A 23,224-nucleotide genomic window follows, 5' to 3' on the forward strand; every position below is an offset into this window, starting at 1 on the left:
GTTACTATCCCCCATGGCAGCCAGTTTGTGGTGACATATACTCCTTCTCCTCAAAAACTCACCAAATGCCCACAAGATCAACAAGACTGGGGACCCCTGATTTAGGGTATGTAAAAGCCTTCCCCTATAATAAGACTTCCTGCACACACCCTCTGATTTGCTTCTAATTTGTAGGTTTTAAACTAATTTTACTCTGTTTAAACTGTTTTAATGAAAACAGTGAGATGGATCCAGTGTGGTATTTCTGTGGTTGCAAGGATTTCCGCATGTGAAACACAATTTTTTGGGTTCCCCCACTCCTACAGCAGCCTGAAAAGCTCCCTAACATCCTATTCTTGGGGATCCTGTTACCCCAGCAACCAGATTTCAGGAGGTATTTGGGGAAGCCATGGAAGGGGCAGAGAAAATCACAACATTATGTACACTTGTTTTCTAATTTAGTATTACAGCTTTATTGCATTGTTTATTGTATGATAATGTGCTTATTGCATTTTGCTGGTTTTATTACCCTGTCTCTTTGCATTCTGTTGTATGAATATTGTTATACTGTATTTTTACGTGATGTATATTATACTGTTGTTTTTACACTGCCTTCCAATTTTTGTCATTATGCTTTCAGGAATTGTTTATGGTACAGATCAATGACACTCAATAGCTTTGGAGCCACAAGTGGCTCTTCTGAGCACTGTTTCCCAATGCGGCACCTACTCCATGTCCCAGGAAAGTGGGCAAGGCCATTGTCTAGCATGGCTTGTAGTTGTCAGGTGGTTCCCACCTTAAAAGCTGCTGCTGGAGGGACTGGATGAGTCAGAAATGAACCTCCTTGACATGGGGACCCCATGCTAGGGATAGAGTAAAAGGCCCATCCCCTCCAACAACCCCCTCTTCTATGCAGCCTCTGTGCTCTCATCCCAGCACTTGGGCAACTCTAGGAGGGGGACAAACTGGCTGCATAGAAAAGATAATAAAAAGCACCCCTGTCACTGTGGCAGTTACCTGGCTCAGTGGCATGGTGGTGGACTTAAACCCCTTCCTCCATGACCAGTTTGCTCTCCTTTGGGCGCCTGGCCAATCTCACCCTCTCACCTGAGCTGTTGTGCCTCATGCTGAAGAGAGAGCAAGAAGGCACAGATGGAAGCCCTTCCCTTCACAAGGGCTAGCTAAGATTGAACAGTGATGAGGAAAGACATGCACAGATGCATTTTGGCAATTTACAAGATTATAGTTACATAGAATCATAGAGTTGGAAGGGACCACCAGGGTCATCTAGTCCAACCCCTACACAATGCAGGAAATTCCCAGCTACCTCCCACTCCACACCCCCAGTGACCCCTACATGCCCAGAAGATGGCCAAGATGCCCTCCTTCTCATGATCTGCCTAAGGTCATAGAGTTTCCATCTAGACATTAGGAAGAATTTTCTAACAGTTAGAGCGGTTCCTCAGTGGAACAGACTTCCTCAGGAGGTGGTAAACTCTCCTTCCCTGGAGGTTTTTAAGCAGAGGCTAGATGGCCATCTGTCAGCAATGCCCACCTGGACTATTTTATTGATGGTTTAGAAGTGAACTCTGGGTATTCCAAGATATCTCTAGATCACATATCTCAACAAGAAATGTGCTTCAAAGTAGGCTATTAATCTTACTGGCTCCTGTAGTAATCAACTGTCAGTAATGGTATCTAGTCTAGGCTCTGGTAAAGGAGACTTCTACTGAGATGCAGAATTACCTAAGGATTAAGAAATGCCATTAGCTATTCTTGGAGTTGGCAGCCAAGCTCTATGAACCTACATTGTAGTACAATGTTCAGAAGCCAACTTGTGCTACACTAATACTTCTGTTGTTTTTGCTAATTCATCATGGAAACTTTAGTAAAAAGATCCCCCCACTGCCTGATGAAAGACTAAGCAAATTCATTATCCTCCAGGGAATGCTGAGGGTAGTTGCCCTCAGTTTAAAAAAAAAACTAAGTGGAAAAGCAAATTGGCCTATTCAAGCTTCTGCCAGCTGACAGTATCCTAGTAGATAGAAGCTGAGGATTCTCCCTTCTCTAAACCCTCCTAAACAGCACAGCAAATGGGTGGTTAAAAAAAATCCTCTACCATGCTCTCAGCTTTGAGGCTAGATGTGCAGCTTCAGTACTATGGAGCAATTGTACAATAGTCGTTATCTGCTGAAGTTGAAGGCAAGGAGAGCAAGGAGCTATTAATTTAACCCTGGCGCACAGGTGTCTTGCAATATTTTGTTTGTTAAAAACAGTTACATCCCACATTTCCTCATGGTTCAAGACAGTTCAGTATCGCATTCTAGGGGGACGGCAACTCTATAATTTCAACCCCTTTGATCCCAATGCCTCCACCCCCGTATTTAATCTAACAGAAAACATGGCCTTATGCCTACTATTAGAGCAGCAAACTGGGGCTACCATAGAAAAGCTAAGGGCTTCTGAATACTTGCAAGTTTCCTCAGGAATGCAGTAAAACTGTACATTAAAAAATCCCCTTTATGAGTATGCTCAGAGCTCTCTATGAGCCAAAAAATGTTGAGTGCAGTTGAAGGCCAGTTAAAGAAAAAAGGAGGGGAGGAAGAAAATTGGTTTGCTCAAACCATTAAGCTTACAGTATCCTTAAGGGTATGATGCAGACATACACTCCTCCCTCCCAAACTCTCCCACACAGCATAGGGAAGGTGAAGTTAAAATATCCTTCTCTTGTACCCACTTCTGGCTTAAACATTCCTAAACTCAGCACTACAGTGTAATTCTACTACAGGTAGTAGGTTTAGGACTCAAGTGAATAGGAAGCTGTCTGTCTAGCCCTGGAAGTCAGCAGTATCATCCTACATGTGGGGAAGGTAGGAGTTCTCAATTGTTTAATTTTGCTACCACATCATTCCTTGTGCCCTTCCACATGCCAGTCTAATTTTAAAACTGCATATGAAGAAAGCAATGTGAAGTTAAAATTACCATCCTATTATCCTTTCATTATCTAACATTCCATTAATGCCAGCACTGCATAATGGTTAGATTCTTGTACTAAGACCTGGGCAGGTTTGAATCCCCCCCTCTGCCAAAGAAGCTTTCAGGGTGGCTTTGGGCGAGTCATGTGTTCACAGCCTAACCTATCTCACATGATTATTGAGCAGTTAAGATGGAGGAGGATTTGAGTTCCCCATTGAAAAGAAAAGCAAGGCATAAATATCTAAATAGATAAAACTTGCAAAGGATCAGTAAGGGCCATGGCTCAACTGTAGAGTATTTGCTCAGCATGCAGAAGGTCCCAGGTTCAATCCTCAGTATCTCCAGTTAAAAGGATCAGGTAGTAGGTGATGTGAAAGGCCTCTACTTAACATCCTGGAGACCGGCTGCCAGTCTTAGTAAATACTGACCTTGATGGACCAATGGTCTGATTCAGTGTAAGGCAGCTTCAAGTGATTATATGATGTCATCCCTTTAAAATAATTTTAAAGGCTTTCAATTTCTTACAGTTTTTCAGGAGGATTACAAAATATTTAGAAAAGAGATCTGAAGTGAAATCAATTAATTGCCTCTTTCTGGCTTCATGCTGCTGGAAATGTAAATTATAACCTCAAGGTATCTATAAACCAGCAGGGATTTCTCCAAATCCAAAACATTCCTTTCAGTTATTAGTTTGGAAATAATTACTTCAATCCTTAAACATATAGTGAGAGTGTCTTTGCTCCAGTTTTTTTTTAATCCAGTGTTTTTAAACTGCTTATTCTTGTTTCCACCTGCCCAATTCTTGAACAGTACTGAAAGTAGACCAAACAAGGATTCTGCTGCAAGGCATAATTAGGAGTTGCTGAAGCAACTACAAAAAGCACCAGACAATGCAGTTCTAAACAGGCCTTGCCTCTTTATGAAGTATTACCATCATGCGAAGGGGAACCCCAGTAAGCTTCCGTTGGAAACAGAATGCAAAACTAGATGAAGCTGGAAAACAGAAGTTCTCAGGAGGATCCATTAAAGTGTCTATCTAGTAGTGTCCTCTTTCTGGCCCAAGCACTTCTAGGAAATCCACAACCATGGCACGAAGGCTAGTCAGATACCTCTGGGAGTCTTACAAACTGGGCCCGGAACACAGAAAGCTGCCTTATATTGAGTCGGAGCATCGGTCTATGGGAGTTGGGAGCTGATAGAAATGGGAAGGGAGTTGATCAGTAGGTAGCATCATGGAGTTCAGCTTTCAAGAACAAACCTCAAAGCACGTTGCAGAAGGATTGCTTGGAAGGACTACAGCCCACCACCACTGAAGGTTTTCAAGAATGAAAGCAGAAAAGGACCCCTGGAGGGAGCACAGTTAAGAGAACACTTATCTTGTTCACTAAACCCTACCTAAGTGAAATACAGTTTTCTTACAATGAGACTGCATTTTCTGCAACAAGGCAGGCAAGTGCTGGCAGGTACAACAGAAAGGTGTGTGCAATTACGACATTATCAAGAACTTGCCTGTTTTCATTCAACCATCTTCTGGACTATGACAAGTGGAAATATGATTGGGCAGGTAAAGCACCTGCAGTTGAATGCAGGAAGGGAGAGAACAGAGTATGGATCTAAGCTACCATGGCACTGAATAGGAAAGGAAGGATTGCATCCACCCCTCTCACTGGTGGGATTAATTAAGGGGCATTTTTCTACTAACTAGGGCAGGATGCATAACTTCAGAGAAGAGGGAGTGTTTGCTTCCTTCTTCCTACACATGACAGTGCTTCATGCAGACTGATGCCCTGCTTATACAAGCTGGGGTGGGGAAAAACCAGAGCACCTCCTTACATTGTGTCAGATGTAACCTTCAGAAAGGGTCTGCACCAGGCCTGCTACCCCTACTAAGGCTGCTGTTTTGCAGGTATGGTTCTACAACACTCCAAAAGATCTTTTAAGATGATAAGATTCCAAATGGTCATGGCACTCCTTGTGAAGATGGGCATTGCTTATTCCATGACAGGCAGCTGCTAAACGGCAGCTTGATGGCTTGGTACTGCAGCATCAACTGGTCAGAAAAAATTGTGCTAATGCTTCCCCCCCCCCCCCAACTTAGAGGGCCCAGGCTGGCCTGATCTCGTCGAATCTTCGAAGCTAAGCAAAGTTGAGCCTGGTTAGTACTTGGATGGGAAACCAACAAGGAATACAGAGTTGCTGCACAGAGGCAGGCAATGGCAAACCACCTCTGTTCATCTCTTGCCCTGAAAACCCTACATGACTTGACAGCACTTTCCACCAATGCCTAACTTTTGGGCTGGTTAAAGAATGTTTTTAAAAGCCTGCTGATTAAAAGAAAGGAATTCAGTATAGAAAGCAGGGCATAGCAGTATGTTTCAATTAAGTGTCAGATAATACCAAAAAACATGTAAAAACACATGCATCTAGACATGAACACCTTGTCCACATTCATACATAAGTCTCTGTTCATATCACCCAGCGGGCATGAAAAGGGGGCCACGGCTACAGCACCTGCTTTTCACATAGAAGGTCCCAGGTTCAATTCTCTGGAGTCTCTGATTAAGGATCAGGCAGTAGCTGATTTGACAGAACTCTACTTGTCACCATGGGGAGCTGTTATGAGTCAGGGGAGACAACACTAATCTTTAAGCAGATCATGAGAGGGAAGGCATCTTGGCCATCTTCTGGGCATGGAGTAGGGGTCACTGGGGGTGTGGGGGGCAGGTAGTTGTGAATTTCCTGCATTGTGCAGGGGGTTGGACTAGATGACCCTGATGGTCCTTTCCAATTCTATGATTCTATTCTATGATTCTTAATAGACCAAGGGTTTGATTCAGTATAAGGCAGCTTCTTATATTTACAAGCAAAAAACATTCTTAGATTATTACCTCTCTGCAGGTCTAATGTCCATCTAGTAATATTCTACTTTAACATAAAGGCCCCTCCCACTCCAGAGCTAGCTTCTGAGTTGTTCCTTTAAAATCTTAGAGCTTGTGAATATATTTTTTTATTTACGGTACTCATAGTCCACCTTTCTCATGGAGACTCAAGGCAGATTACACAGTGTAAGTCAGTACTGTAGTGGGAGTGACACTGAGTAGCTGCAGGGATATGACGCAAGCAATTAAACAGAAATCAGGTCAGGAGGGGCAGATCCAACTCCCAGGCTTGTGGCTTTCTCACCTCTTAAACTGCAAGTGCAGGTAAACATGTTACAACAGAAGGAAAACATTTACACTTGCCTTAAGAGCGGCTTTACATTTTGTCTGCTCACGTTAGGAACTTTTGTCAGTGGAATGAAACATTCTCCTCCCCTTCTCCCAAGCAACCCACTGATCTCCCCAAAATGCTGCTCCTGGGAGACCGGGAGGAGGGCCGCAGAAACAGTCTAAGGGGCAAATTAGAGAGCGGCAGCCAGCAGGAAGAACAAATTGGTAGACATTACCCCACCTCTTCCATTAGTGGGAAATTTAGTCTGGTTCCAACCCTACATGTCTGAAAAACGTGGTGACAGTAGGAGGGAGTATCCATATTATGCTGGGAAATTAAAAGAAAGGGCATTTGCACGAAGGTGAAGGTAATAATATAATAGGCAGGATCCGGTGAAGGGTTAGCAGAGATCCAAATGAGGAATGAGGCTTTCCCACACACCTCACCCTGCAACTGCAGTCCCCCAGAATGGTTTATGGATTTATTTATTAGATGTGTATGCCGTCCATGCTGCAGCAGAAACATGCCCTGTGTGTATGAGCAGAAGTTGCTTTCCATCTGCACAACCAAAACTCTGGACCCACCTAAATATTTTACAGCTATAAAATAAGATCGGTTACTGTACCTTGTGATGGAAAAACAAACTTTAAAAGTTACGAACAACAAAGGATGCAAATCTTTGAGCGGGTTTCCAAATTTTAAATTGTTACTACACTGGAAAGTTTTAAACACTGCTGTTGAGATTCTTAAAATTCTCTGCTGATATTTTCAAACAGGGGGCAATTGGGAGGTCAGATTACATCTCCAACAATGCATTTAAATTACACCCTTTATTTTATGACTACCTCATGGTACGGCAGACAGCACATCGTCTTGGCAAGTACATACTTGGTCAAAGTTAAGCCTTGCTTTTTTATTTGTTGCATATTTTTCATGGGTGAACTACTGTGGCGATATAGATTGGCCATTACACTGAAATCAGAAGCACTAAACAAAAACATTAGGATACTTGCCAATGTGGATTACTAAGCATTCTCTACAACAGCAGCTCTAATTTAGACACTTCAGAGCTGCTAGGGAAAAATGCGTGGAATAACAGAATATTAAGCCCGTGCCTGGACTCACTGCCCACACAGAATGCTAGTAAGAAAAATAGTCTGCTGGGGGGCTGCTCAGCTTCAAAAAAAGTTAGCCATCTTGATGGCTCTTCATGAGGCTTTCCAACACACTGTTTCCCTCCACTGGCCATGCAAAATATTTCAGGAGATGCACACAGGGCAAAATTCACACAGCACAACAACATTTTCCAGGATATAAGCTTGCGTAAGTCAAAGCTCACTCTGTCAGATACACACACGCACACCCAGATACACATGCACACACAAACTTCTAAGTTTGGAAAGAAATACTGAAAATTTCTGTCTATTTAAAAATATTTAGTTAACATTATTATTTGGCACCTTACCCATCTGTATGGCTAGATGTTTTGCAGTCAGATTTTAGACAGATACTCTTGACCTTATTCAAGATGAACATATGCACCATCTAAGATCTGCCCAGAATGCGCGCGCACCCCCCCAGTTCTGCTTACCTCGCCTCTACAAGACATTGGGATTTTTTCCTTTGGGGTTACAGCCCTTTGGAAAGGCTGGCCTGGGGCTCCACAGCAAGTTCCAACATATCTTTACATTTCTTTTCAGGAGGGCCTGTAAGAGTTTCTTTGTTCAAAGGGTTCTCTGATGTCTAAGGTAATACAGTTGTTTAATGGAGCCGGTTTGTATATTATTGTAGAGAGTGGAAAGTACTGTGGAGATTTGGGTTTCTTCACAGCACAATTAATTAAATGTTTTTGCTAGCCACCCAGCATGGTGTAGTGGTTAGTGGTGGTTTGGAGCGGTGGACCCTAATCTAGAGAACCGGGTTTGATTTCCCACTCCTCCACATGAGCGGCAGTCTGAGTAGACAATACTGACTTTGATGGACTATGGGTCTGATTCAGTATATGGCAGCTTCATGTGTGTTCATGTGTTCAAGTTTTGAGGAGGGTTTAAAGGCAAAGCAGCTGGCTTGAGAGACATTTTGGCTACCTCCACATCTTTGTCCTGTCAATCAACAGAAAGAGTTCTCTTGAGTGGAAGAGGCTGTTCTGTGGTATCCTACAGGTTGCTGAAACAGCTCTGGCAATTCTACATCTGCAGCAATCTACATTCATATTTTTGGCCAGTAGTTGGTCAGCAAGTTTTCTATGGCTAACTCAAGTTAGGGTCACCATGAGTCGGAAACGACTTGATGGCACTTAACACGCACACACAACTCAAATGACATCACTTCAGCGGCTGTAGAACAAGATACTGCCTTGAATCCCAAATCAAATCTCCACGAGCAGAAGGCATTTCCGTCAGCGGAACAGGACTTCCCTCCCCCCCACCGCTGCAGCCTAAAATGCTCCTCAGAGGAGACAGCCCCTCCCTCCAGAACAGGGGGTCTGAGGTCTGCAGTTGGGGGAGGGATCACACACTCCCACCCTTCCATTAGCAGAAATTTCCCATGGGATCTAAGCCACTGTTTTGACCACAGACAATAAAGAGGCAGCAGGGGGAGATCTCATTTTCCAGTTTTGTTCCGTTGCGCATTAGTCAGTACATAAATATCATTGGAATGAAAATAACTATTGTGTCATAGTAAGAATGGGGTTTTGTTTGTGAAAAAGAGGCAAGAATTTCCGTTTTATTTGCTGCCAGACCTAAATGAAGTAAACATATGAAGCACACGTTTACAGCATTAATAAACTGTAGCTGCTTACCCCAACAGTCCACGCTGCAGGGGTCCTCGACTATTCGAAATGAACCAGCAAGTACTCACCTGAATGTGAATGGCGCCCTCTACTGCCGCTTTTAAATCTGTGCAGCCGCTAATAAGAGACAGTTGCTGCTCAGAGTTCAGTGTTCCTTTCAACATTCCCATCTCCTCAAGTTCTTTCATCTGTACACTATTTTTAAAAAACAGAAAAAAATAAAACAATTGAGTTATTAGTTTAATTCATTTCCACTACTTGTGCCATTCCTCAGGCACAGGTGAACATCTTAAAATATTTTGCAAGGTTAATTCAGGTAGCTTCTACTTCCCTGGCACACCAACGTCTGCAGACACTGTGTAAGGGGGACCTTCACGGAACACGGTTCAATGGAGTCTCTGCTACTGTATTTTGGACACAGGTTGCAAAAATTTGAAAACAGGATACTTCTAATTATACATACATACTCCATATAGTCTGAAGTCTGCTAGGTTAAAGAGCCCTTTAGCTCGGGGGGGGGGGACAAGTTTGCAGAGGAATATGCCGTTTTAGCAGCTCTGCCATGACCTTCTGCTGCTGTAGTCAGTGGCAGTTAGTGTCCTGTGGCGCAGAGTGGTAAGATATATTACTGCAGCCCAAGCTCTGTTCATGACCTGAGTTTGATCCCGAGAAAAGTCTGTTTCAGGTAGCCGGCTCAAGGTTGACTCAGCCTTCCATCCTTCTGAGGCTGGTTAATAAATACCCAGCTTGCTGGGGGTAAAGTGTAGATGACTGGGGAAGGCAACAGCAAACCACCCGGTAAATACTGGTAAACATCGTGATGTGACCTCACAACATGTGTCAGTACTGACCCAAAGCTTGCACCTTTACCTTTTAGTCAGTGGCAGTTTCAAGGACAGTGGGGTTGTTACCCTAATTACCCCAATTTTTAGTGTTGAGGCCAGCTCACCCCCACTGCCCCTCTGATGTGCTTTAAACTTGAATAAGGAGGATGCAAGGGAATTCTGGCCAGCAGACAGAAAGCACAGCTGAAAGAGAGAATGGGAGGCACCCCATGAAATCATGGGAGTGCTCCAGGACAGACTGAAGCAATGCCCCAACCAAGGATCTGCACTCTGGGATGATCAGACCACAATCTGGAAACCCCAGCAATTTTATCAGTGGGCATTCTGCCACAAGAGACCCTTCCTGCAATCATTAACATATCCTTTTGTCGCCATTTTGCTCCAATTTATATAATCATCATTAGCATGTCCATTGCTTGTTCAAGAAGAAGAAGAGTTGGTTTTTATATGCCGACTTTCTCTACCACTTAAGGGAGACTCAAACTGGCTTACAATCACCTTCCCTTCCCCTCCCCACAACAACATACACCCTGTGAGATAGGTGGGGCTGAGAGCTCTAACAGAGCTGTAACTTGCCCAAGGTCACCCAGCTGGCTTTGTGTGTCGGAGTGGGGAATCAAACCCAGTTCTCCAGATCAGAGTCCACCGCTCTTAACCACTACACCACACAACCAAATCCAAAAGCCCATTTCACAACCAAATCCAAAAGCCCATTCCCCCCTATCTGAATTAACCCCTGAGCCCAAGAACCACCCCCTCATTTGCACAGTTTGGGGGCATACACCTGGCCTCTGCCTCTAGGCTAAGAAAGAAAATATTCTTTTCTTAGCCTGGAGGCAGAAAATATTGTTTTCTTTCTGGGACTTGCCTACTTGCCCTGTAACTGGGGACAGAATCTTTCTCCAAGGTATAGTTTTGCCTGAGCCAAGACCATTTGTGTCCTGTGAACTGCTGAAAGCCTCTGCGCGGCACACAAATCGTAACCCTTTCCTTCTCCCATTGGATTATTAGCTGCCCATCCTCTTGAATCTACTTTATTGCTGTTGAACTTTCCACTGGCCCAGGGACGGGTAACTCTCTGTCCCATTCAATCCTTCTACATCACTCCTCCTTCTCCCCCATCCACGCGCTCCTTCTTTCCTTCCGAGTGGATATCTAGCCACTCTTGGTGCTTGAAAATCCTCTCTCATTTATATTGGCCAATTACCCTACCTTTAACAAACTTTATTTCTGATTCTTATTATATTTGGTCTCCTCTAAGTTAAACCCTCCAAACTTGCAGAAGTACATCACTACCCAGTCAACTATCATTACTGGTGGCGTGTGAATCACTGCTTCAACTGGGCTTTTAAGGTTGTTGGGTCTTGGGAAGCTGGAGTTGCATTTTCCATTACAGGCAGCTGCTGAACAGAAGTTCAGTTGTTTTGTATTACAGCATTAATTGTTCAAGAAAAAAATTGTGCCAACGCATTTTTGCCTTCTCAATGACAAGCTTCAGACTGGTTAAAGGATTTAAAAAAGAAACTCTGAGTGTTGTTTCTTGGGACAGTTGTTTCAGCTAGCATTAAAATCTGAGCTAGCCAGTATATGACCAGAAGCTTCATTTGAAGAGCAAGATCTGGAGCACACACATACCTCACCACACACAGTAATGGGGCTTAGTATGAAGAAAATTCTATTGGGGTTGTAAAATCCATACACTATGGGCACTGCCATACATCTGCAGAGGTATACCTAGGGCCGTGTTGGCGAACCTATGGCACGCGTGCCGACTCTGGCACGCGTAGCCCTCTCTGCTGGCACGCGCCCGGCCGCCTCCACTCAGCCCCCGGGGAAGCAGCCTTCCTTCCCCTTCCCTTCCCGGGCTGGAGGCGAGGGGCCGAGGCGCGGCTTTGCCTGGCCCCGCGCCACGGGCGGTCCGCAGCGACTACGGATTGGGGGCGGGGACAGCGGGCGAGCCGGCAGCAGTCGCCCTCAGGGCCCGCCCGCTGCAAAAGGCCCCTGAAGGCCGGGCCGCCACCTGCGGCGCCTCCCCCGCTTGGCCAAGAGGAGCCGCCGCCGCCGCCCCGGTTCTGCCCAGCCGAGCGGCCTGTGAAGCGGAGCCGGGGAGCGGGAGCGGCCCGTGCGGGGGGGGGGGGGCGTGCTGCGGTGGCGGCCGGCGGGATTTGCGCCCAAGCAGCCCCCGGAGCCTCTGGCCCAGCCTGGGCTCCGCTGCAGCTGCCAGAGAAACGCAGCGCAGCACGGCCCTCTCTGAAGCCGCAGCGTGCAGGAACGCTGCGGCCCCTTTAAACCCCCTCTCGCCATCGGCAAGAGGAGGCGGGAGGCGGGAGGGAGGAAGACGCTTCCCCCAAGCCGGGAAGGAGAAGCATCCCTGCACGCCGATCAGGTGGAGGACTTTTGTGGACTTGGGGGTGGGGGGGGGAGAGGTGGGAAGGCTGAAGCCCGGTCGCAGGGAGCCGGCTGTGTGTGAAGGCTTTTCTCTCTTTTCTTCCTTTTTCAGTCACTCTCCTATTCTTTCTCTCCTCTTTCCCCTTCTCTTTCCCTGTCTCTTTCTCCTTCTCTTTCTCTTTCTCCTTCTCTTTCTCTTTCCCCTTCTCTTTCTCTTTCCCCTTCTCTTTCTCCTTCCCCTTCTCTTTCTCTTTCCCCTTCTCTTTCTCTTTCCCCTTCTCTTTCTCTTTCTTTCCCCTTCTCTTTCTCTTTCCCCTTCTCTTTCTCTTTCCCCTTCTCTTTCTCTTTCTTTCCCCTTCTCTTTCTTTCCCCTTCTCTTTCTTTCCCCTTCTCTTTCTCTTTCCCCTTCTCTTTCTCTTTCCCCTTCTCTTTCTCTTTCTTTCCCCTTCCCCTTCTCTTTCTCTTTCCCCTTCTCTTTCTCTTTCCCCTTCTCTTTCTCCTTCCCCTTCTCTTTCTCTTTCCCCTTCTCTTTCTCTTTCCCCTTCTTTCTCTTTCTTTCCCCTTCTCTTTCTCTTTCTTTCCCCTTCTCTTTCTCTTTCTTTCCCCTTCTCTTTCTCTTTCCCCTTCTCTTTCTCCTTCCCCTTCCCCTTCTCTTTCTCTTTCCCCTTCTCTTTCTCTTTCCCCTTCCCCTTCTCTTTCTTTCCCCTTCTCTTTCTTTCCCCTTCTCTTTCTCTTTCCCCTTCCCCTTCTCTTTCCCCTTCCCCTTCTCTTTCTCCTTCCCCTTCTCTTTCTCCTTCCCCTTCCCCTTCCCTTTCTCCTTCCCCTTCCCTTTCTCCTTCCCCTTCCCTTTCTCCTTCCCCTTCTCTTTCTCTTTCCCCTTCTCTTTCTCTTTCCCCTTCTCTTTCTCTTTCCCCTTCCCCTTCTCTTTCTCTTTCCCCTTCTCTCTCTCTCTCTCTCTCTTTCCCCTTCTCTCTCTCTCTCTTTCCCTCTCTCTCTCTCTCTCTTTCCCTCTCTCTCTCTCTCTCTTTCCCTCTCTCTCTCTCTCTTTTTCCCTCTCTCTCTCTCTCTTTCCCCTTCTCTCTCTCTCTTTCCCCTTCTCTCCCTCTCTTTCCCCTTCTCTCTCTCTCTTTCCCCTTCTCTCTCTCTCTTTCCCTCTCTTTCCCTCTCTCTCCCTCCCTTTCCCTCCCCCTTCCCTCCCCCCTCTCCCTCCCTCCCCCCTCTCCCTCCCCCTCCCCCCCTCTCTCCTTTCCATGCTTCCTTTCTGCCTTCTTTCTGTCCTTCATTCTTTCCTTCCTTCCTTCCTTCTTTCTGTCCTTCATTCCTTCCTTCCTTCTATCTGTCCTCCTTTCTTCCCTTCCTTCTTCCTTTCCGTCCTTCTTTCCTTCCTTCTTTCTGTCCTTCATTCCTTCCTTCCTTCTTTCCTTACTTCTTTCTGTCCTTCCTTCTTTCCTTCTTTCTGTCCTTCCTTCTTTCCTTCTTTCTTTCCTTCCTTCCTTCTTTCCTTCCTTGCAGATCGACCGCAGGCTGCAAGCTGCGCCCCCCTGGCACCTTGGTTGCCTGGGCCCACCGCTGGCTGCCTTCCCACCTGGGAGGAGGGGGAAGACCTGGGGGAGCTGAGACACCCTCCAAGCCTTCTCTGCATACCCTCCCCTAAGGTTGCCAACCTCCAGGTGGTGGCTGGAGATCTCCTGCTATTACAACTGATCTCCAGCCAATAGAGATCAGTTCCCCTGGAGAAAATGGCCACTTTGGCCATTGGGCTCTATGGCTGTGCAGTCTTCCTCCCCAAACCCCGCCCTCCTCAGGCTTCACCCCCAAAACCTCCTGCCAGTGGTGAAGAGGACCTGTCAACCCTAGCTTCCCCCCCCACACACACACCAGGAGATCTACGCCCGGTATGGCCCCCGAACGATGTTATAAATATGCAAATGGCCCTTGGCAGAAAAAAGGTTCCCCACCCCTGTTCTAAACTAAAACCTCAGTATTCAGGTTAAATTGCCGCATTGGCACTTGGCGATAAATAAGTGGGTTTTGGGTTGCAGTTTGGGCACTCGGTCTCTAAAAGGTTCGCCATCACTGACCTAGGGCATAGCCAGAACACCATGAGGAAAATCAACATGCATTTCACAGCTATGAAGTGTTCCTGGTTCCAGGTCTTCTACCACCAGGGGGTGCAGTGTGGGCACATTTCTGGCCATTTGTACAAGGATCTCAATTGGTGTCCCCATCTTCAGCCAAGGAGGACAAATAGTATTTTTTTTAAAATGACAAGTTAGTTTACATCAGGGCTAGGGGAAAAAATACAAGTTGCAGAGTCCCAGGTTCCTAGAAATGAGAATGTGAAGCCTAGGGTTTGAAGTTTCTAATTTTTGCTCTGGGTCCATGCATTAAAACAAAATCTGATGCTAACTCCCCAAAAATTCCAGTCCCTGTCTGCGTTATAAAAGCACACACCCATTTGCAGCTATTAAATTGCTTTTAAGGCTCCATCCAGACATCATAGGATATTTTGCTAAAGCAGACATTTACAACGGGATTTTCCTGTGTATAAAACAATCCAGGATGTGAAGGATTGCTATAAATGTAATGATAGTGAACATCCAAATGATGCAGTTTAACAGCAGAGGGCTCCCTAATCCAACAATAACAAACTCAAATATGTTACTCCCAAGTTGCATGGGTGCTGAATCATGGTATTTTACAGTCTGATGATTAATCACCCCTTTATGAGAGGGAGGAAATGTGATACAGAAAAGATGAGAGGGGTGTCTCTCTTGTTCTCCATTTGTTGGATTTTTTAAAAACCAAGTTCTTCCTAATAATGTAGCCTAGGCTACACTCCCTTCTGCTCATCAGCAAAATTATACTGGAGACAGAGTGTGTGTTTTTTTAAGTAAGCACAATATTTGTGTTTAATTTTGTTAACACTGCCAAATACATGAGGGAGGTGAAATTCAAATTAGAATACAGAGTTTTAAGGCAAAGCATTAGTCTCCCTGATAAAGTACAATATATTGGAACTTCTCCACTAAAATGCCACTTTTGAACTGGTAAGTCCCAAATTTGAGACTCCCCCCCATTGAGGGTGAACTTCATAGATAGTTTACACCAATATTAAATATTCAAAAGGTGTGCACTCTTTTCCTCTTGGAAACTTGCAGTTTTTTTCCTTTCCAGGGGAAATATTTAGGGGTACTTTCTCCTCCCTTCAGCGAGGTTGCACCAAGCTTTTTTCCTCGATGATACAAAAGCCATTTGACAGTGTACTAATGGCTTAGACTTTCCTTGAGGGTAGTTTTATGCAATCTGTGATTGCACCTCATTCATTATATATGTATCCCGCCCTCCCCACCCAAAGCAATGCACGTTCTCATCCCCCTATAGTATCTACAGCCTACTGTTTTTCAAATAGTACATACCCCAACATTCTAAGGTCAAATCCTTACTTGCAGGGCTCCATACCTATTTGGGAAAATCTGAACTCTCTGAAGATTAGGGTGTTTGTTCATTTTTGAACAATGAGAAATAAGGCACTGTCAACTGCCACAGGCCCCAATGTTTAATATTGGGAGGCCTCCTTTGACTGAACAAATCCATATTTATCCATAGTCTCTCAATTCCTGTTGCATTCTAAATACAGAGTTTCATCTAGATTCAAATATCCAGTGGAAATATAGTAATTGGAACCACTATCCCCACCACTGACCTCTGATCTGATCTTATGCAAAAAACGATCAGATGAAAATGTAGATCAGGGGTGTCGAACTCATTTGTTACAAGGGCCGGATAAGCAGGCTTGCTAGGCCAGATCAAGAATGGGGAAGTGGCTGTGTCAGCTGGCTCGCGGGCTGGATAAGCTCTCAAAGGTCCGGATCCAGCCTGCATGTTTGACACCCTAATGTAGATTCTCACTGTCCCCAGGCATTCACTAGTCATATTCACAGAAAACAACAATGCTTTATTAGATACAGCTCCTGCAAGTCATATTTTCCTGCAAATGTACAAGACCTACAAATTCCTCCATAGGTGCACTGACAAGTTATCTTTGCATGTTTGCCCCCTTTAAAAATGGCTAGTGAGCCTTCATTTTTTTTCCAGATTTACTTGGGCAGTGCGCTAGGATTTTCAGTAGTAAAACGTAAGTAATTTGTACCTGAAAGTGATAAGATAACATTAAGTGATAAGATAACATTAAATGCAGTTGCTAAAAAGGCTTTCTTCCAACTCCGCCTAGTCCAAAAGATGGCTCCTTAACTTGATCCTTGCCACAGTAACATCGAGACTAAACTACTGCAATGCACTGACATTGGTCTCCCCTCAAAATCAATTCAGAAACTCCAGCTGCTGCAGAATGCCGCAGCTCAGCTATTATCAGGAACTAGATGGAACATGCATATTACTCCCATCCTGCAGGCACTTCACTGGCTGTCCATCAGCTACTGGGCTCAATTTAAGATATTAGCTATCACATAGAAAATCCTATGTGGCCTTGAACCCTCATATCTGCAAGACCGCCTCTCCCCCTATGCTCTGCCACAACAGTGTCGCTCATCAGAGTAGGGTCTTCTGCAGGTGGCAACCTGAAAATGGGCAAAATCATCAACTGACCATAGACATGCTTTCTCCGTTGTAGCCCCCACCTTGTGGAAGGGCCTGCCTGAAGAGGGCTCCCACTCTCATGGTTTCTGCAAATTATGCAAAACTGAATTATTCAAGAGGGCATTTCTAAGCAGGAAATAAACATGACTTTACTAAATTTTTCTAAGTAACTTTGTGAATCATTGTTAGGGACTGTGGTCTATACTACTGTGTATAGCTTGTTGAAACTAGGATCCTACTATGGAATTTTGCATTATTTAATGTGTCATGTTAATGCTTATGCTTTCCAAGGTGTCTATTTTGGGGAGAGGAAGGGAAGGAGATTGTAAGCTGGTTTGATTCTCCTTAAAAGGTAATGAAAATCAGCATATAAAAACCAACTCTTCTCTTGAAAAAAAATTACAGCAGAACCTTAAAGATAGGCTTCTGGCCTCACAGAACATAGCCAGAAGCCCTGGCTTACGTTTCTTGGTTCTATTAACTAACATTTACATGTTCTTAAAGGTTCTTTGGAAACCAAAAGACAGCAGTATCACCCACAGGCAACGAAAACACTTCCTTATATTACAGACAGGGAAATCAAAGTGAGCAAAGTAAACAAAGTAATCAAAGTAAACTCAATCTGTTTAAGTTGTTAAAGTGAAATGCTTGTTCAACAATAGATTTTGTCTTGTACCTCAGAGTAAGCCAGAGAGATTAACAACAAGGAAAAAACAAACACACATTCTTGTTGGGGGTGGGGGGAAGCATCCACTATGCCAAGGACATAGAAACTTGAGACTGCTTTGCTTGGTCTCTTTCCACAACTATGCTGTGGTTCCTCCCCATTCCATATGGGCAAAGCCATTCTGGCTGTGCAAGAACATCACACTGCCTTATGCCACACCTGAAACTCTTTCTGGTGATTAGCAAATTTCAAGAAGACAACTGAAAATTTTACTAGAAGAAAGTGAAAATGAAAGAGTGTTAGAGGAAGCGTCACTTCACAAGCTAGGACTTATGCAGTTGTTTGATCCTAGAGGCTAACTTTAGGAGTTTCCTAGTCATATCACTATGCGAGCCCAAAGCTCATTACTGTGATGCACAGAGACCACAAATTAGTAAGAAACATTTCCTAAAACATTCCAAGGATGCTGTCTCCTTTGAGACAAAACAGGCTGACACACCCTGGAGCCAACAGATAACGTGCACAGACTTACTGGTTATTATTTATTGGTCGATTTGAATGGATTTAGATTTGTAAGGAGGATACTAATTCATACAGAGATGCAAGTCAACATTTATACAATTCAGTAGACTGTCACACAATATTTAATCTCCAGAGACGCTGATTATCATTCTAACATCTCTCATAAAGAGCTGCATCAAGCTGAAGGAAGCAGTTTCATGCAAGAAATGTTCATAGGTGTAATTTATTCATGCTTTCTGTCAAGGCAATTCAGACAATGAGCTGTTTAACTTATCATAAATGCTACGGTGCTGCAACTGGAGAGCACCAGCAATGCATTCCTAAGCAGAGTTTACACCCTTCTAAATGCTAAGATGCTCAAACTCTAGACCATCAGCAATGCACTCCTAAGCAGTTTATAGTCTTCTGTTCAAGTCAGCAGGCTTAGAGGTGAGTAGCCCCACTTAGGACTGCACCTCAAGGCATCCATTCTAGTTTGTTTGTTTTTTAAATCAGTGCTGAATGCACCAGGAACTGCAGCTGTAATTTTGAGGAAGGAACAAGTTTCTAGCATACCTAGGTGAGAGAAAATAAGATGTGTATGGGTTTTGCCAGTACTTATGGCAACCCCAGAAAGGGGCTTTCAAGGTAAGTGAGAAGCAGAGGTTATTTGCCATTGCCTTCCTCTGCAGAGTCTTCCTTAGTGGTCCCCCTTACAAGGACAGATCCTGCTTAGCTTCCAAGATCTGTTGAAATTGGGCTTCACCATGCTCCCTTTCTTCCCCTAGTCTAATTACACATTCATAAATGTCACATGATAAATGCTTTCCTACAACTACATAATACCTCAAAACAAAGCTAGGGAATGAATACATTTTAACATCAATATGTGAAACTGTTGTATACCAAAATATTGTCGAAGGCTTTCACGGTCAGAGTTCATTGGTTCTTGTAGGTTATCCGGGCTGTGTAACCGTGGTCTTGAAATTTTCTTTCCTGACGTTTCACCAGCAGCTGTGGCAGGCATCTTCAGAGTAGTAACACTGAAGGACAGTGTCTCTCAGTGTCAAGTGTGTAGGAAGAGTCAGAGAGGGGTTGGGTTTGAGCTGAGTACTGTCTTGCAGACATAATGTGCTAATCATTGTCCTGTAAGATAATGTACTAATCAAGATAATGTACTAATGAGAGTGTGGTATGTTAATATGGAAGCATTGTATCCTGAAATGATCTGGTAATGTGTGAAATCCAAAGCTAATCTGCATGGCTATTGTTGACTGTAGCCTTTGTTAGTCTGGAGGTTTTTCAGGGCAGGAAGCCAAGCCTTATTCATTCTTAAACTCTCTTCTTTTCTGTTAAAGTTGTGTTGATGTTTATGGCTTCTCTGTGCAATCTGACAAAATAGTTGGTAGAATTGTCCAGTCTTTCAGTGTCTTGGAATAAGACCCTGTGTCCTGTTTGTGTCAGTCCATGTTCAGCCACTGCTGATTTCTCAGGTTGGCCAAGTCTGCAGTATCTTTCATGTTCTTTTATCCTTGTTTGTATGCTGCGTTTTGTGGTCCCGATGTAAACTTCTCCACAGCTGCAAGGTATATGATATACTCCTGCAGAGGTGAGGGGGTCTCTTTTGTCTTTTGCTGATCGTAGCATTTGTTGTATTTTCTTGGTGGGTTTAAACACTGTTTGTAGGTTATGTTGTATACCAAGTCTGTTCACTGGTTGTCAGCCCTTGGCCCACAGAACCAGAAATCACCACAAAGTCATATAGAGTCCAAACAGATGGCTTTTACTGATCAAATAGGCATACAGTGCAAACGAATAAAATGACAGCTATGAGAGGCTCACTAGCTGGGAGATATTATAAGGCAGGAAAGGCGGGAGATTACACGCATGAATACAGTTTCCCAGGAGCTGAGTTCCCAGGCCTAGGTATGCGACCTTGGGGGGCAGACAATACAGCACAGAGACAGAGGCAATAACGAAACCGAGATAGCAGCCTGACATTCTGCTCCCCTCAAGGCCCCCTCCCAGTTCGCAAGGGGGCTGGCCTGTCCGGGTAAGCAATGTGAAAGGCGTCGACGAGGTCGGGGGCGGAGACATCCCGTGCGCGCACCCATTCGTCATAGGCAGGGGGGAAATGTTTCCAACGAACTAGATATTGCAGATTGCCATGGTGAATACGGGAGTCAAGGATCTTGGAGACTTCGAAGTGTTCTTCCCCCCCCCACCATGATGGGTTGCGCAGGCGGTGGGTCCGGATGCCACCGTGGAGAAGCAACATGGGGTTTGAGGAGGCTTATGTGGAAAACAGGATGCACACGCCTCAAGGATTTGGGGAGAGCCAGTTCCACTGTGACAGGGTTTATGACCCGAGTAATGGGGAAAGGGCCAATGAATTTGGCGCTGAGCTTATGGCACGGTTGGGTGGAACGGAGATTTTTGGTGGAAAGGTAAACCAAAGCACCCACTTGCAGATCACCCCCGGGGGAGCGATGTTTGTCAGCTTGCGCTTTGTATTTACGTTTGGCCCGGTCGAGGTTGCTAACGAGCCAGGGCCAAGTGGTACGGAGGGCGTGTGCCCAGGAGGCAATGTCGGGGTTCCCCTCCCCCTCTACATCATCTGTAGGAGCGATGGGACTGAAATCTTGTCCATACACAGCAAAAAACGGGCTAAAACCTGTGGATTGATGCATGGCATTATTGTAGGCATATTCTGCTAAAGGTAACAGTTCCACCCAGTTATCCTGGTGGTAGTTAACATAACAACGCAAATAACATTCAAGTACAGCATTGACACGTTCAGTTTGACCATCAGTTTGAGGATGGTATGCACTAGACAATCCCTGTTCCACCCCCACCAACTTGAGGAAAGCTTTCCAAAACTTAGAAACGAAACCACTTCCGCGGTCACAAATTATTTTACGCGGAAACGAATGTAAACGAAAGATATGCGTCACGAAGAGGCGGGCCAGTTTCTGAGCAGAGGGGATCCCTGCGCATGGAATCAAATGTATTTGCTTAGAAAACAAATCAGTAACAACCCACAACACAGTTTTACCCCCACTGAGAGGGAGATCAGTCATGAAGTCCATAGCAATCACTTCCCAAGGTCTGCTGGGCGTTTCAAGAGGTTGTAGCAGTCCCGGGGGTTTGCCCTGCGATCGTTTCGCAGCGGCACAAACGGGACAGCTACGGATGAAGGAGTCAATGTCGGAACGCATTCCCCCCCACCAGAACTGTCTGCGCAATAAGTGAAGGGTCTTCAGAAACCCAAAGTGCCCAGCTGTTTTGGCTCCATGAGCTAAATGTAAAACGTCCTTCCGGAGAGCTTTGGGTACATACAATTTTGAGTCTTTGTACCAGGACCCCCCTTGTTCCAAAACACCAGGAGGTAGGGTATGAGCGGAACGTTCTAAAAGGCACTGGTCCCGAAGGACAGTTAAAAAGGATTCGGAGATGGGGATTTTGGAGGGAGCCCCCCCGTCGGTCATGGAGATCTGAGAAACAGTTATAGGGCTAGTGCTTACGTGCGGCGGCGCGCAGACTGCAGGCGGCTGAGCGGTCGGAGGGGTAGGAGGGGCGGGAACTCCGGTCTGTTGCGGTGGCGGCTGGGCAGCCGGTTGGGCTGGCGGAGCTTGCGAGTTAGGGAAGGTGTGCTGATGCTGGGATCGGGTTTGCACAGCCAGCATAGGTAGGGCCCCACGTTGCATAGGGGTGAACAGAGAGTTGGTGGGTCTTTCGAGTTTTACCGGATATTGTGGTAAACGGGAGAGGGCATCCGCGAGAACGTTCTGCTTCCCAGGGACGTGCTTCAGGGTGAAACGGAACTGAGCAAAGAACTCCGCCCACCGTTGTTGTTTCGCCGATAGCTTATGGGACCCCGTGAGGGCAGCTAGATTTTTGTGATCGGTCCAAACTTCAAAGGGTACTTTAGACCCTTCTAAGAATTGCCGCCATAAAGTCAGTGCATGATGAACTGCAGAGGCCTCTTTCTCCCAGATGGGCCAGTTTAATTGAGCGTGCGCAAATTTTTTTGAAAAGTAAGCGCAAGGGTGAAGAAGACCGTCCGGTCCTTGCTGGAGGAGAGCCCCTCCCATGGCTACATCGGAAGCATCGACTTGTACAATGAACATTTGATTTGGGTCTGGGTGCCGTAGCACCGGCTCCGAAGTGAAGAGGCGTTTGAGGGCCAGAAAGGCGGCTTGGCATTGCTCAGTCCATAGGATTTTTGCGGAGGGCAAGGCAGCCGAGCTTACTTTTCCCTTAGTTTTCAGCAGGTCCGTAATGGGTAGAGCCACTTGGGCGAAGTTAGGGATGAATCCCCGATAGAAGTTTGCAAATCCCAGAAATTGCTGTACTTGCTTACGGTTGGTGGGGGAGTCCAATCGAGGACGGCTTGGACTTTGGCGGGGTCCATGCGAAGACCTTGGTGGGAGATGATGTATCCCAAAAACGTGAGTTTGCTTTGGTGAAATTCACACTTAGCTAGTTTAGCGAACAGTTGATGGTTACGCAGGCGTTGTAGAACTTCCCTGACCAGAGTCACATGCTCGTCCACAGTTTTCGAATAAATGAGAATGTCATCTAAGTAGACCACCACCCCACGATATAGAAGGTCATGTAGGATTTCATTGATGAGTTGCATGAAGACCCCCGGGGCCCCTTTTAATCCGAATGGCATTACAAGGAATTCATACATTCCGAAACAGCTAGAGAAGGCAGTGAGGTGTTCATCTCCTTCGCGGATACGGACTCGGTAGTAGGCTTCCACCAAGTCTAATTTAGAGAACACACGGCCTTCCTGTAATTGTCCCAAAATATCCGATATTAATGGGATAGGATAGGCGTTGGTCTGGGTAACCGCATTGAGCTTTCTGAAGTCAATGCACAGGCGAAGGTCGCCCTCTTTTTTCCGGACGAAAAACGCGGGGGCCGAGTTTGGGGCATTCGAAGGGCGAATGAACCCTCTGGCGAGGTTTTTGTCCAAAAAGTCCCGGAGGACAGTGCGCTCGGAAGCGCTCATAGGGTAAATCTTACTTTTGGTTAATGTGCAGTCCTTTACTACTTCAATCGCACAGTCTGAGGCCCGGTGGGGGGGTAAGGCATCACATTCCCTAAGGTCGAAGACATCTTCAAAGTCCCGGTATACAGCGGGTAGAGCCGGTGGTACTGGGGCAGTAGAGGTTAATGCTGGAACGGGCGGAAATGGCAGAGCAAAGTTTTGCCGATGCTGGTCGCAGGTGGGACTAGCGAAAGAGATAGTGTTTG

General features: G+C 45.7%; 1 protein-coding gene across 1 annotated transcript in view; it reads right to left on the reverse strand.

Annotated features, from left to right (window-relative positions):
- Window positions 1-23,224, reverse strand: part of CRYL1 (crystallin lambda 1) — a 55,396-nt gene that overhangs the window by 19,834 nt on the left and 12,338 nt on the right. Inside the window, exon 3 of the mRNA XM_056858504.1 lies at window positions 9,028-9,154. Within this exon, the coding sequence (XP_056714482.1) occupies window positions 9,028-9,154 (127 nt within the window). The remainder of the gene's footprint in view (window positions 1-9,027; window positions 9,155-23,224) is intronic.

This window comes from Euleptes europaea, chromosome 12 (genome assembly GCF_029931775.1).
Source record: "Euleptes europaea isolate rEulEur1 chromosome 12, rEulEur1.hap1, whole genome shotgun sequence".
NCBI classification, from domain to species: domain Eukaryota; kingdom Metazoa; phylum Chordata; class Lepidosauria; order Squamata; family Sphaerodactylidae; genus Euleptes; species Euleptes europaea.